Source organism: Ascaphus truei, chromosome 2 (genome assembly GCF_040206685.1).
Source record: "Ascaphus truei isolate aAscTru1 chromosome 2, aAscTru1.hap1, whole genome shotgun sequence".
Taxonomy (NCBI): Eukaryota; Metazoa; Chordata; class Amphibia; order Anura; family Ascaphidae; genus Ascaphus; species Ascaphus truei.
The window spans coordinates 286,829,431-286,841,491 of NC_134484.1; the positions used below are offsets into that span (position 1 = coordinate 286,829,431).

The window sequence follows — 12,061 nt, forward strand, 5'->3', positions numbered from 1 at the left end:
ATAATTATGCCCCTTTACAAAGCATTAGTAAGACCACACCTTGAATATGGAGTACAATTTTGGGCACCAATCCTAAGAAAAGACATATTGGAACTAGAGTGCAGAGAAGAGCCACCAAATTAATAAAGGGGATGGACAATCTAACTTATGAGGAGAGGCTAGCTAAATTAGATTTATTTACATTAGAAAAGAGGCATCTAAGAGGGGATATGATAACTATATACACATATATTCGGGGACAATACAAGGAGCTTTCAAAAGAACTATTCATCCCACGGGCAGTACTAAGGACTCGGGGCCATCACTTAGGGTTGGAGGAAAGGAAATTTCACCAGCAACAAAGGAAAGGGTTCTTTACAGTAAGGGCAGTTAAAATGTGGAATTCATTACCCATGGAGACTGTGATGGCAGATACAATAGATTTGTTCAAAAAAAGGCTGGACATCTTTTTAGATGGGAAAGGTATACAGGGATATACCAAATAAGTATACATGGGAAGGATGTTGATCCAGGGATTAATCCGATTGCCAATTCTTGGAGTCAGGAAGGAATTAATTTTTCCCCTTAATGGGTTTTTTTGTTTGCCTTCCTCTGGATCAATAAGTAAGTATAGATATAGGATAAAGTATCTGTTGTCTAAATTTAGCATAGGTTGAACTTGATGGACCTATGTCTTTTTTAAACCTCATCTACTATGTAACTGTATATAACAGTCCCATAAGAAAGTCTTATCTGTTTCTTGTAGCTTTAGGGGAAGGCATCTCTGCTCTCCTGGTTCAGCACCCTTGTGTGCTAAGGCAATGTCTGTCCAGGTATACAGGTCTGGTCCCCTTTGGCTTGCTGTCAGCCTGCCGTCTCTCTGCAGCTCAAGATATCTGTTCTTCCTCTGTTCATCCCCCAATTGTGAGACTAAGGAATCCTCCTTCCTGTCTCAGAACAGACTATTTCTGAGAGAGCTCTAATCAGCCAGGTGGAGTTGGTTAATTGCTTGTATGCAATTAACCAGCACACTGCTGGATTAGAGGCAAGTTTCTTTAACAGGGATAAGTCCCTGTTACACTCCTACTATAATCCCTACACTCAAACACATTTTTAACTCCTCCCTCTACTCTGGTACCTATCCCTTCAAACATTCAACAGCTATACCATTACTCATAAACAGCAAGCTTGATCCTACCTGTCTTTCTAACTATTCACCTATCTCCCTCCTACCTTTTGCCTCTAAACTCCTTGAACATCTTGCATTCTCTCACTTGCTCCATTTTCTAAACACCTATTCTCTCCTAGACCCTCTACAATCTGGCTTCCACACTGCTCACTGCACTGAAACAGCCATCACTAAAATAACTAATGACCTCTATGCTGCCAAAGACAGAGGTCATTACACTCTGCTCATATTACTGACCTCTCTGCAGCATTTGATACTGTGGACCACCCTCTTCTCCTTCCCATTCTCCATACTTTTGGCATTCGTAACAAAATTCTATCCTGACTCTTCTCTTACCTTTCCCATCGTACTTTCAGTGTCTCTTTTGCTAACACCTCCTCCACAATCGATCTGTCTGTGGGGGTACCCCAGGTCTCTGTACTGGGACCCCTTCGCTTTTCTCTTCACACTCTCTCTAGGAACCTAATCACATATATTGGGTTCAAATATCACCTCTATGCTGATGACATACAAATTTACTTTTCTACCCTTGAACTTACACCTGCTGTACAGACTAAAGTTTCTGAATGGCTATATCAGCCTAGGGGTCACACTCGACTCCTCTCTCACATTCTCTTCTCACATTCAAAAGGTAGCAAAAAATTGTCGTTTTTTTCTTCTGCAATATTACCAAGATATGTCCTTTCCTCTGTTGCACGACTGCTAAAACTCTGACAAACTACTGTAACCTCCTGCTGTCTGGCCTTCCTGCCTCGACTACAATCTATCCTAAATGCTGCTACCAGAATCACTCTACTATTTCCGAAATCTTTCTCAGAGTCTCCCCTGCTGAAATCACTCTCATGGCTTCCTATCACACACTCATTTCTTCTTCTCACTTTTAAAACTTTACACTCTTCAGCACCTCCATATATATGTCAGCCATAATTTCTCGCTATACACCATCACGACTCTTGCATTCTACTCAAGGATGTATTTTCTCTACCCCTTTTGTATCTAAAGCCCTCTCCCGCCTTAAACCCTTCTCACTGTCTGTCACACACCTCTGGAATGCCGTTACCTCAATATCCGACCAACACCCTGCCTATCCACATTTAAGACCCACTTCAAAATACAACTGCTTAAGGAAGCATATGAGTAGCTCTACGGCTGATAATTAACACCTCATACATAAACCTTGGTCCCTTAAAGATGCACTTACCAGAACGCCCTTCTACTGTCTCTGTACATTCTGCTTACAAACCAATTAGATTGTAAGCTCTTCGGAGCAGGGACTCCTTTTCCTAAATGTTACTTCTCCCCTTTGTATGTTATTTGTTATTTATAAGATTGTCACGTATATTACTGCTGTGAAGCGCTATGAACATTAATGGCACTATATAAATAAAGAAATACATAATGTACATACATACAAATGAGTTTATAAAGGCCCTTAACTTCAATGAGATTAATCTTAAACTCACTGTAACAGGGAAGTAAGCTAGCCCTTACCAAGGGATAGGCGTTTGTTGTTTTTATATATTTTTGTTTGCTTTGCTATGTAAAGGGACAGGATATCCCTCGACAAAAGACAGGGTTGTGGGATCCTTCAAGTGTGGCATTGTAATGCCAGTTTATTTATCCAGAGAATCCTACCTTTAAAAACTGTGATGGCTCTAAACAATACCATATAACAACAGCACAACCCCGTTATAGCGCGATCCGCTACAACGCATATCCGCATACAACGCGGTCTGAGCATGGCTCCCAAATTGAAAGCCTCCATTTTGACGCCATATCGGCACCTCAAATCATCAATTTTGCCGCCTTACCGGTGCTCATCTCTCTCCTCTTCCAGCTGTCCACGTGCTCATCTCTCTGCTCTCCTGCGGTCGTGTGCCATTGTTTTTTTAAACATTCAAATCAATGCTTTATTGACTTGAATCTTAACTAGCAAGGGAAAGGGCCTGAGATCAATTCCTGTATGATATGGTATAATTCAAAAATTATAAAAAAATTAAAACAATAATTTAAACATTATTATTTTATTTTAATTATATTGTATAATTTATAAATAAATAATAATAAAGAATCATAAATAAATAATAATTATTATATATTAAGTAATAAGTAATAATGATTTATTAATAATTATGTATGAATATTTATGTAATAATAATTATGAATTAAGTATTACGTATTAATAAGTATTAATAATTAATTATGTATTAATAATTGTTTATTACTAATTATTTATTAGTAATATTATGATTATTAATTATATTATCATTAATTAGTATGATTATTATTACTAATCATTAATAATTGTTAAGAATAATTATTATTAATAACAATTATTAATGATTAGTAATAATTATTAATTGTTAATAATAATTATTGATCATACTAATTAATCATAATATAATTAATATGAATATTATTATTAATAAATAATTATTGATATATAATTATTATTAATACTTAATACATCCTTAATAATTATTAATACATAATTATTAATTAATAATCATTACTTAATAATAAATAATAATAATTATTATTATTCTTTATAAATTTATTTATAAATTATACAATATAATTAAAATAAAATAATAATTTATCATTTTTTTATAATTTATAAATTATACCATATCATACAGGTATTGAACCCAGGCCCTAGCATATGCTAGTTAAGATTTGTACCTTATAGGGTATGTTTTTTTTAACACCAAGCCTATGGTGTAGAGGTAATGTGTTTTGTACAAAATGTATTAATGTTCAATTCCCACATTCTGTGTGTATGTCTGTGTCTGATAGTCAATAAAGCATTGAATTGAATGTTTAAAAAAAAAATGACACCACGCACCAGAGAGAAGAGCACATGGACCTAGCCCCGAGGAGAGAGCTGACATCTGCAATGAGGAGGGAGGAGCCCCGAGCCGGTGAAATTTTAACGCGACCTCGGTTATAACGCGTTCGGGGTTATGGACCCCAAGGACCGCACTATAACGGGGTTCAGCTGTATATTAATTGCCATTCTAGTGCTGTTATATATCTATTGACTTGCTGTTGTGGAGAGTTATATGTAGGAAAAACTGGACGTGAGACATTAGAGACATCATAAAAAATAACATCCATTTCCAGACATGTGCACAGACTACATAGGGGAGATCCCAAGAGTATATCAGACATTGGGATTGATCATGTGAGCTTGGGAGCCCGACAGGGCAATGTGGATAATGCTTTATTACATTGTGAGGCTAAATGGATATACAGATTGGGAACACAAACACGAAGTGGTGTAGATTAAGGGTTCGAATACACTGCCTTCTTATAACAAGATTGTAAGAGGTTATGTTTAATCTAACATTTTGTTTAAAAAAAAAGAAAAATTATTATCTGCGTTTCACATCCGGGTATGATGAGGAGCTATATAACATTGTTGGTTAGATGGTTAAACATCACCCCTGAAGTAGCATGTACAGTATTGTGGTCGGGAATTGTTATTTATGTCCGCCACATCACTTGGCTTAGTTTCAATATTCTAAGCCGAATAACACTTTACACATTGAGGTGGCTGTCTTTTCACACCCGTTCTAGATCTTGTACAGTGAGTATTTTTCCGTGGTGTCAATCTAGCTTTATCATGTTTTACAGCATAATGGGAATGTGTTAAGATGTAAATAATATGGATATACAATTATACATGTGTTGTTTTGAGTAGGTAGGAAATTAAGGTTTGCAAACCTTACATAACATTATATAGTATCACTGTACCTTAGATTTATAGCTATATTATATTACCCATATGATTTGGATTATAATTGAGTTTTTCTTTTAATTGATATGTAGAAGTTTTTAAGCTATGTATTTCTCTATCCACACTTTATATTTTTATCAATTTTTGTACATAACCTGTTTATTAAAGGTGATTTGAGTGCAAGTATATTGTGAATCTCTTTCTCTTTTCTGTAAATTTTTGTTAGTATCCGATTCCTTGACAGTGCACTACTCAGGATTACCTATTAATTGAGTTTGTTAAAATTCTGGGGTTTTGAGACACTTGGAGCATAATTTTTCAGGGGTTTAGGTTCTTTTGAAGCACCTTAAAAAGATAAGTCCCTAATAGGAATAAAGGGAAGTAATCGCAGTGAAATGTTTATTGGTTAAATGTGTCTTATTGGCACCCATTAAAAAAAGACACGCAAACATTTTTCAAAAAAATGTTTCTAGGGTAAGCAAATGCTCTGGAAACTTTTCATAACTCATACCTAATTCTTGTATGATTGTTTGTATAGCTAAATTGAAAGTCTTTGCTGTCTTTCTTTTGATCCTTGCTTCTGAATTAAACATGAACATTATCATTGATTACATAGGTGTTTTATGAGTATGAATTACATAAGGCCTAAGGAAGATGATTAAAAAAAAATTCACTTTCCAGAGAAAAATTATTTTCATTTTGAACAAAGAATAAATTAATATACGGTACTGTACATACAGTATATGTTTTTACAACCTAATCTATCATGTTACAAATAATACAACGTTTACATTTATGGGCCACAATAATTTTTAAAGAATCCGAAATGCTTAAAAAGGTTTTTGCTTTGTCTTCTATACGCGCTTACTGTATATCTGCATCTTCCAAAGGAGGATTGTGACCACACAGATTGCAGATATGCAAAACATGAAAACATAAACTAAAGCAGCATCAGTGAATCTCTGAATGAGAAACTGGAAGTACTGGGGTTCTGTTGAAAGGTAGGAGGCAACTGTGATGGTAGGGGGGTAACCAGGCTCTCAATAAAGGTCAAGCCCATGAAAGGTTACCCCTGATCCGTGTGTTAGGGTTCAAGAAGTGTCCGCTCTAGAGCCCAGTGATTGTCAATGCATAATAAGTAGTGTGCGACAATAAAGATTTTTTTGTGTGTTTACCTTTCCAGGGATGCCAGTGAGCAGGAATTGCAAGGGTATGAGTTTAAAGGGGGGTTTTGTGGAGAAATTGTTGTCAGAATGTGCCTAGGTAGTTGGGGTCTGGAGTTGTCGGTTCCCCTAAAAATGTACTCGAGAATCATGTTTGGTTCTCGGATACATGTCCCGGCAATATCTCCCCTTGAAAACGCTTGCGCGACTCACCCCCAATGAATCTGAATAGCAAGGGACTAAGGTGGCAAACTTGTACATGTACCTTGGCAGATTCAGATTCCCTGCTTACTCGGCTTCACTCTGATAGGCTACTAAGAAAGTTCCCACGCTCTGATTGGCTGTAGTATTTTGTGAATGAACTCCAAAATACTACAAGAAACCCCTAAGCCAATCAGTTGGGAGAATCTCAGCGGCAGAAGTGTGGGCAGGCTTTTTGAAAGTGCTCTTGCGCGAATAGCAGAGCACCAGCTTCAGAAAAGTCTGCCCGGAAAATATTCTAAGTCCAGCTTTTTGCGACCAAGTTCTCAGAAAGAAATGTAGCGGTCGCGGTTGGGATTTCTAGACGATTTTAGTTCTAGGACGTTTGGTGCAAAGTCCCATTAAAGGAAAAACTAATATTTAGAGCACCCTCAAGCTAGGAAAGTAAAGTTGTCGACCCCAGTCCCCAAGTAAGTGTGTATTTTTGTCTGTATTTTGTGCTCCACTGTGTGTATGCCTATTACTGTGAATAAACTTCAAGTTATTTCATTATATTGTTTTGCTCAATAAGTGATCCTGGTAAAAGGTGTACAATAAACCTGGTCTCACACCGTGACAGCAACAGAGTGCAGGAGTTGGTGAGAGACTCTGTGGAGCAAGAAGGTGGTGAGAAAGGAGGCAACTGGGTACATGAATTGTGAAATCGAGAAGTAGTGAATGGATTATGTGGAGGAAAGACACAGGGAGTCGGGTGTAGAAGGGAGAGGTAGAGTGCAGGAATGGAATGTGGGTAGGGAGAGAGCGAAAATGAGGTGTTGGGGGAGATGGAGTGGACTACAGGGGAAGCAATGGGATATGGGCAGAGAGATGGAAATAATGATTAAAAAATTATTATTTTGAAACTTATGTCGGGGTTCAAGAATATAACTGTGCATGGCTAGAAAAAAATCGGCCTGTGCACTGCCAGTGTATTTTTCAGATCTGCTTAAAGATTTGGAGTACAATAAAGAAAAAGTAAGAAATAAGTTAAACCAAAAAAAAAAGTATGGTCAATTGAATACCTGTTATTTATCATAACAAAAGACAGAAAAGCCCAATGCAACATCCAATGTGACAAAAGGACAAAAATACATAGTGAAATACTTCAATATTCTCTTGAGTAATGGTCACGTCAAGGCATGACCAGTAAGCAGGTCCTTGACGTGGCTTGCAGGCTTAAAACGCTTTGGCCAAAGGGTTAGACTAAATGACCCTTACTCAAGAGAATATTGAAGTATTTCACTATGTATTTTTGTCACATTGGATGTAGCATTGGTCTTTTCTGTCTTTTGTTGTATAAATTTGGCACGCCTTTTGTCACTATATATATATATATATATATATATAGAGAGAGAGAGAGAGAGAGAGAGAGAGAGAGAGACAAAAGGAGTTTGTTTATTTCCATTTGCTATATGCTTTGCAGTGGAGGGTTTTTGTCACTTTTTTTAACCACCATAACTTAACTAAGTATGGTAAACCCATCCTTATTGCTTCATTTTTGCATAGCCGGTATAACCAACCCCACACTGATGTGACCCATCAAGGTTGAAACGGCTGTCTGTGGGTGGGTTTACTGGCTATGCATCTTAACCCTGGCTGTGCTCAAAGCTGTGACAATGCAGCAAGCTTAAGCCTATAGGGAACCATGTTAAAAATGGTTTTGAAGCAAAAGGTGGCACTGTGTGCTCATTTGCATGTCATTTCCCAGAATCCCTTGCTGCAGTGGAAGTGCTGTGTGCTGGGTGATAATGGTGAAAGGCGGGGTTGCACACCTGCCTAAGGCCTCGGCCAGGGTTCCCGCTGGCGTGCTGAGACTCAGGGAAAGCGGGTGCTTTCCCTGGCCTTGCGGTTGCTTTCCCTGCGTGCCGTCAGGGGGCGGGCCGGGGGCGGGCCATGGGCAGGCTTGGGCCGGGGGCGGGCCAGTGACGTCACGGAGCTGGTTCGCCCTCATTGCGCGCCGGCAAGCGGGGAAATTTTAAATTGTGGTAAGACCAACGCTTCCGCGCGCTTGCGGAAGCGTAGGCGAGCCCCTACAAAAGCCTCTCTCATTGCGGTTGTAGGGGCTCAGTGCTGAGCGGGAGCGAGCGTCAGCATGGTTCAGCGAGTAAGCGCTTACCATGGCCGAGGCCTAAGACATGCAAATGAGCATACAGTAATATTTCCATTTGATATATATAGATAGATATATATAGAGATAGATAGATAGATAGATATATGATGTGGTGGATTTGGGGGGTTGAGCTTGCTGGGCTTGTGTGTCTGTTATTTATCATGATCAAATATACCCAAATTAGTTCTGATTGAGGCAAAATAGGTAATCTGCTTGACATTTCTATTTGGACTACATTTTTTCGCTGTAACATTTTATAATTTTATTGTTCAAACCAGCAATCTACAGTGCTCAAAAATGTTTGGCATACCTTTTTTTTCATGTTAACAGAACAAAGTGGTCCCCCAGAGCTCCACCACATTCCTGCAGTACTCAAAATATTAAGAATTTTAATCTCACTGAAAAATACCATCTCTTTTTTCTATCCTGGAGAACCCTTTCATTCACGAGAAGGGGTAGTATTGAAATAACATCAAAGTTATCACTATTTAGTGGTAAAATGAATGAAACATCACATGTATCTAAACATTGGGATGTAATATTTTGAAGTATCAACTGGCAAATTACCTGGCAAATGTTGGCCATGTGGCATCTAAGTCATATCCTCTGGATGCTAGGTCAAATTGGACTTCAGTAAGTTCATACAAGTAACCCACAATATTCGAACTTATTTTAGGTTTCAGGAAAGGACTTCTAGCATAGTACCAGTCACTAAAAAAAAGAAAATGATGTGATTAATAGATATACAAATTGCATATGTTTTTGTGCACTACCCTACTGGTAAAGAATGCTTTGATGCCACAAAACCAAAACATAAAATATGTAATATAACATAGATACAGATTTCTTGTACACCTGTTGTTGCTTGGTAACAAATGCACATGCAATATGAGAATTACATTTTCATGGGGAGGGCAATTAGTGGCAATCAAACAGAAAATGTAAAGTAAGCAGAACAGGTAAAACTGTGAAAATAAACAAGAGCAATTAAAATAAGGAGGATAACATATTGTTTAAAGTGTTTACTGCTTAGTATCTTACCTTACTTTAATACTGTAGATCACAGATGAATAGTAACAAGTTGCAGGTGCGCATTGATCACCTGAAAGTTGTATGGTTTATAGAATATTAAAAAATCTCACTTAGGAGCGCTATGCCTTAGCAACCAAGCCAAAAAGCTCTTAAGTCTAGATTACAACAATATTATTTTTCTAATGATGCCGGACTTCTAGACAGACATGACAAACATGTCAAAATGGGAGAAAGATACGTACCTTGGAAGACTGAGAATAAATGTGTTTGTTGCTCACAAAAAGTTCTATATATCTTTTAATTAAATAACATATTTGGAGCAGGAGGAGGGCGGCAGGGAGTTAATACCTCCTTTGTGCCACCGGGAGTCGGCGGAGGCCACGAGGGGGGAGAGAACCAGTGGCAGCCCGAGGAGCGCGGCATGCTGCCAAGTGAGGAAATGCAGGGGGAGGAATCCATGCCTTTGACACCTCCCCTCCCCGGCGCTCACTCCCCCTGCCTTTCACGCCCCCCCTCCCTGCCTCCGGCCAACGCCGGGTATACACACACACACACCTCCTACCCCCCCATCACACTCACCTCCCTCCCCGCCGCTCATTCACCTCCCCGGCGCTGACTCACCTACCCTCCCCGCCACTGACTCACCTCCCCTCCTCTGACTACCCTCCCCGGCGCTCCACTCACCTCCCTCCCTGGTGCTGACTCACCTCCCCAGCGCTGACTCACCTCCCCTCCCTGGCGCTCACTCACCTCCCCTCACTCACCTCCCCTCCCCTCACTCACCTCCCCGGCGCAGACTCCCCTCCCCGGCGCTGACTCCACTCCCCTCCCCGGTGCTCCACTCCCCTCCCCAGTGCTCCACTCACATCACCTCCCCGGCACTGACTCACCTCCCCGGCGCTGACTCACCTCCCTGGCGCTGACTCACCTCCCCGGCGCTGGCTCACCTCCCCTCCCCGGCGCTGACACCCTGCCCTTCACCCCCGCCCCTACCTTCTCTTCACTCCCGCCCCCTACCCCTGCTTTCCCCCCCCACCCTTCACCCCCGCCCCCTGCCCTTCAGCCTCACCCCCTGCCCTTCACCCCCGCCCCCAGGCCTTCACCCCCACCCCCTACCACTGCCCTTTACCCCTACCCCTGCCCTTCATCCCCGCCCCTTTCCCCTACCCGTCCTTCACCCCCTGCTGCTATTTGAGATTCCAGTGTGGTTAATCCTTCACTACTACAGGAGGACATTGTACCATACACTCCACTGGCTGGTGGGAGTTAGACTCTGGTGTATTCATCATCCCTACATCAAGAGGTATACTGTGGACTGTTCTCCCCCATTGCTTACTTCATTACCTAATTGTCCTGGCTACCTGTCTGCTATATCCATCTGTGCTGACCCGCTGCTGCTTACAGATTGTCTCAATCGATTGTGTTTTCACCCACATTGTGAGTATAGGTCCTGGTGACCATTCTCTGTTTCATTAAAGTATTCTCCTATTTTTACAGTATTATGCTATGGAGTTGGCGCTTATGTCTTTTTGTTTTATCTATATATATAAAATCGAATGGTTAGTGCTATCTGCGGTGAATCTGATTGGTCCTCAGCCTCTGGCCAATCAGATTGGTGGGTCTGACGTCACCCAACTGCCACTCTCTTCCCCCTCGGCGCCACACACACACACACACCTCTCCCTCCGCTCACCTCCCCCCTCCCTCCGCTCACCTCTCCCTCCCTCCGCTCACCTCTCCCTCCGCTCACCTCTGCCTCCCGGTGCTCCGCTCATCTCCATCCCCGGCGGGGGAACAGGCAGCGGCCAGGCAGGTTGCAGCTGCCTCGCGGCAAGTAAGATGGCGGCGCCCGGAAGGACCCCCTTCCTCCCTCGCGGCGCCTAAGATGGCGGCGGCTGGAAGGACCCCCTTCCTCCCTCACGGCGCCTAAGATGGCGGCGGCCGGAAGGACCCCCTTCCTCCCTCGCGGCGCCGAGTGAGAAGATGGCGGCACCCAGAAGTACAGGTAGGTGTCGCGTGTGTATCGCTCCCCCACCTCCCCCCCACCTGCGGCGCCGCACAGAACTGAGAAAGGGCGCATCACGGGACACGTGTGTGTGTGTGACTGTGTGTGTGTGTGTGTGACTGTGTGTGACTGAGTGTGTGCGACACTGTCCCCCCCTCCTGCCCACTGCCCCCCCCTCCTGTCCACTCCCCCTCTCCTGTCCACTGCCCCCCTCCTGTCCACTGCCCCCCCCTCATGTCCACTGCCCCCCCCTCATGTCTACTGCCGTCCCCCTCCTGTCCACTGCCGTCCCCTCCTGTCCACTGTCCGTCCCCTCCTGTCCACTGTCCGTCCCCTCCTGTCCACTGTCCGTCCCCTCCTGTCCACTGTCCGTCCCCCCCTCCTGTCCACTGTCCATCCCCCCCTCCTGTCCACTGTTCGTCCCCCCCGTCCTGTCCACTGTACGTCCCCCCTCCTGTCCACTGTTCGTCCCTCCCCTCCTGTCCACTGTTCGTCCCTCCCCTCTGGGGAGAACGGAGAAAGAGGGAGAGAGAAGGGAGCGGGAATCTTAACTCACAGGCAACGCCGGGTCTCTCTCCAACTCACCTCTTCCCCTCGGCGCTCC

The 12,061-nt window shown here is 42.5% G+C and overlaps 1 protein-coding gene across 1 annotated transcript in view; it reads right to left on the reverse strand.

Annotated features, from left to right (window-relative positions):
- The window catches only part of FYCO1 (FYVE and coiled-coil domain autophagy adaptor 1), a 778,329-nt gene that overhangs the window by 583,950 nt on the left and 182,318 nt on the right, over nt 1-12,061 (reverse strand). The window contains exon 5 of the mRNA XM_075588587.1: nt 8,988-9,131. Within this exon, the coding sequence (XP_075444702.1) occupies nt 8,988-9,131 (144 nt within the window). The remainder of the gene's footprint in view (nt 1-8,987; nt 9,132-12,061) is intronic.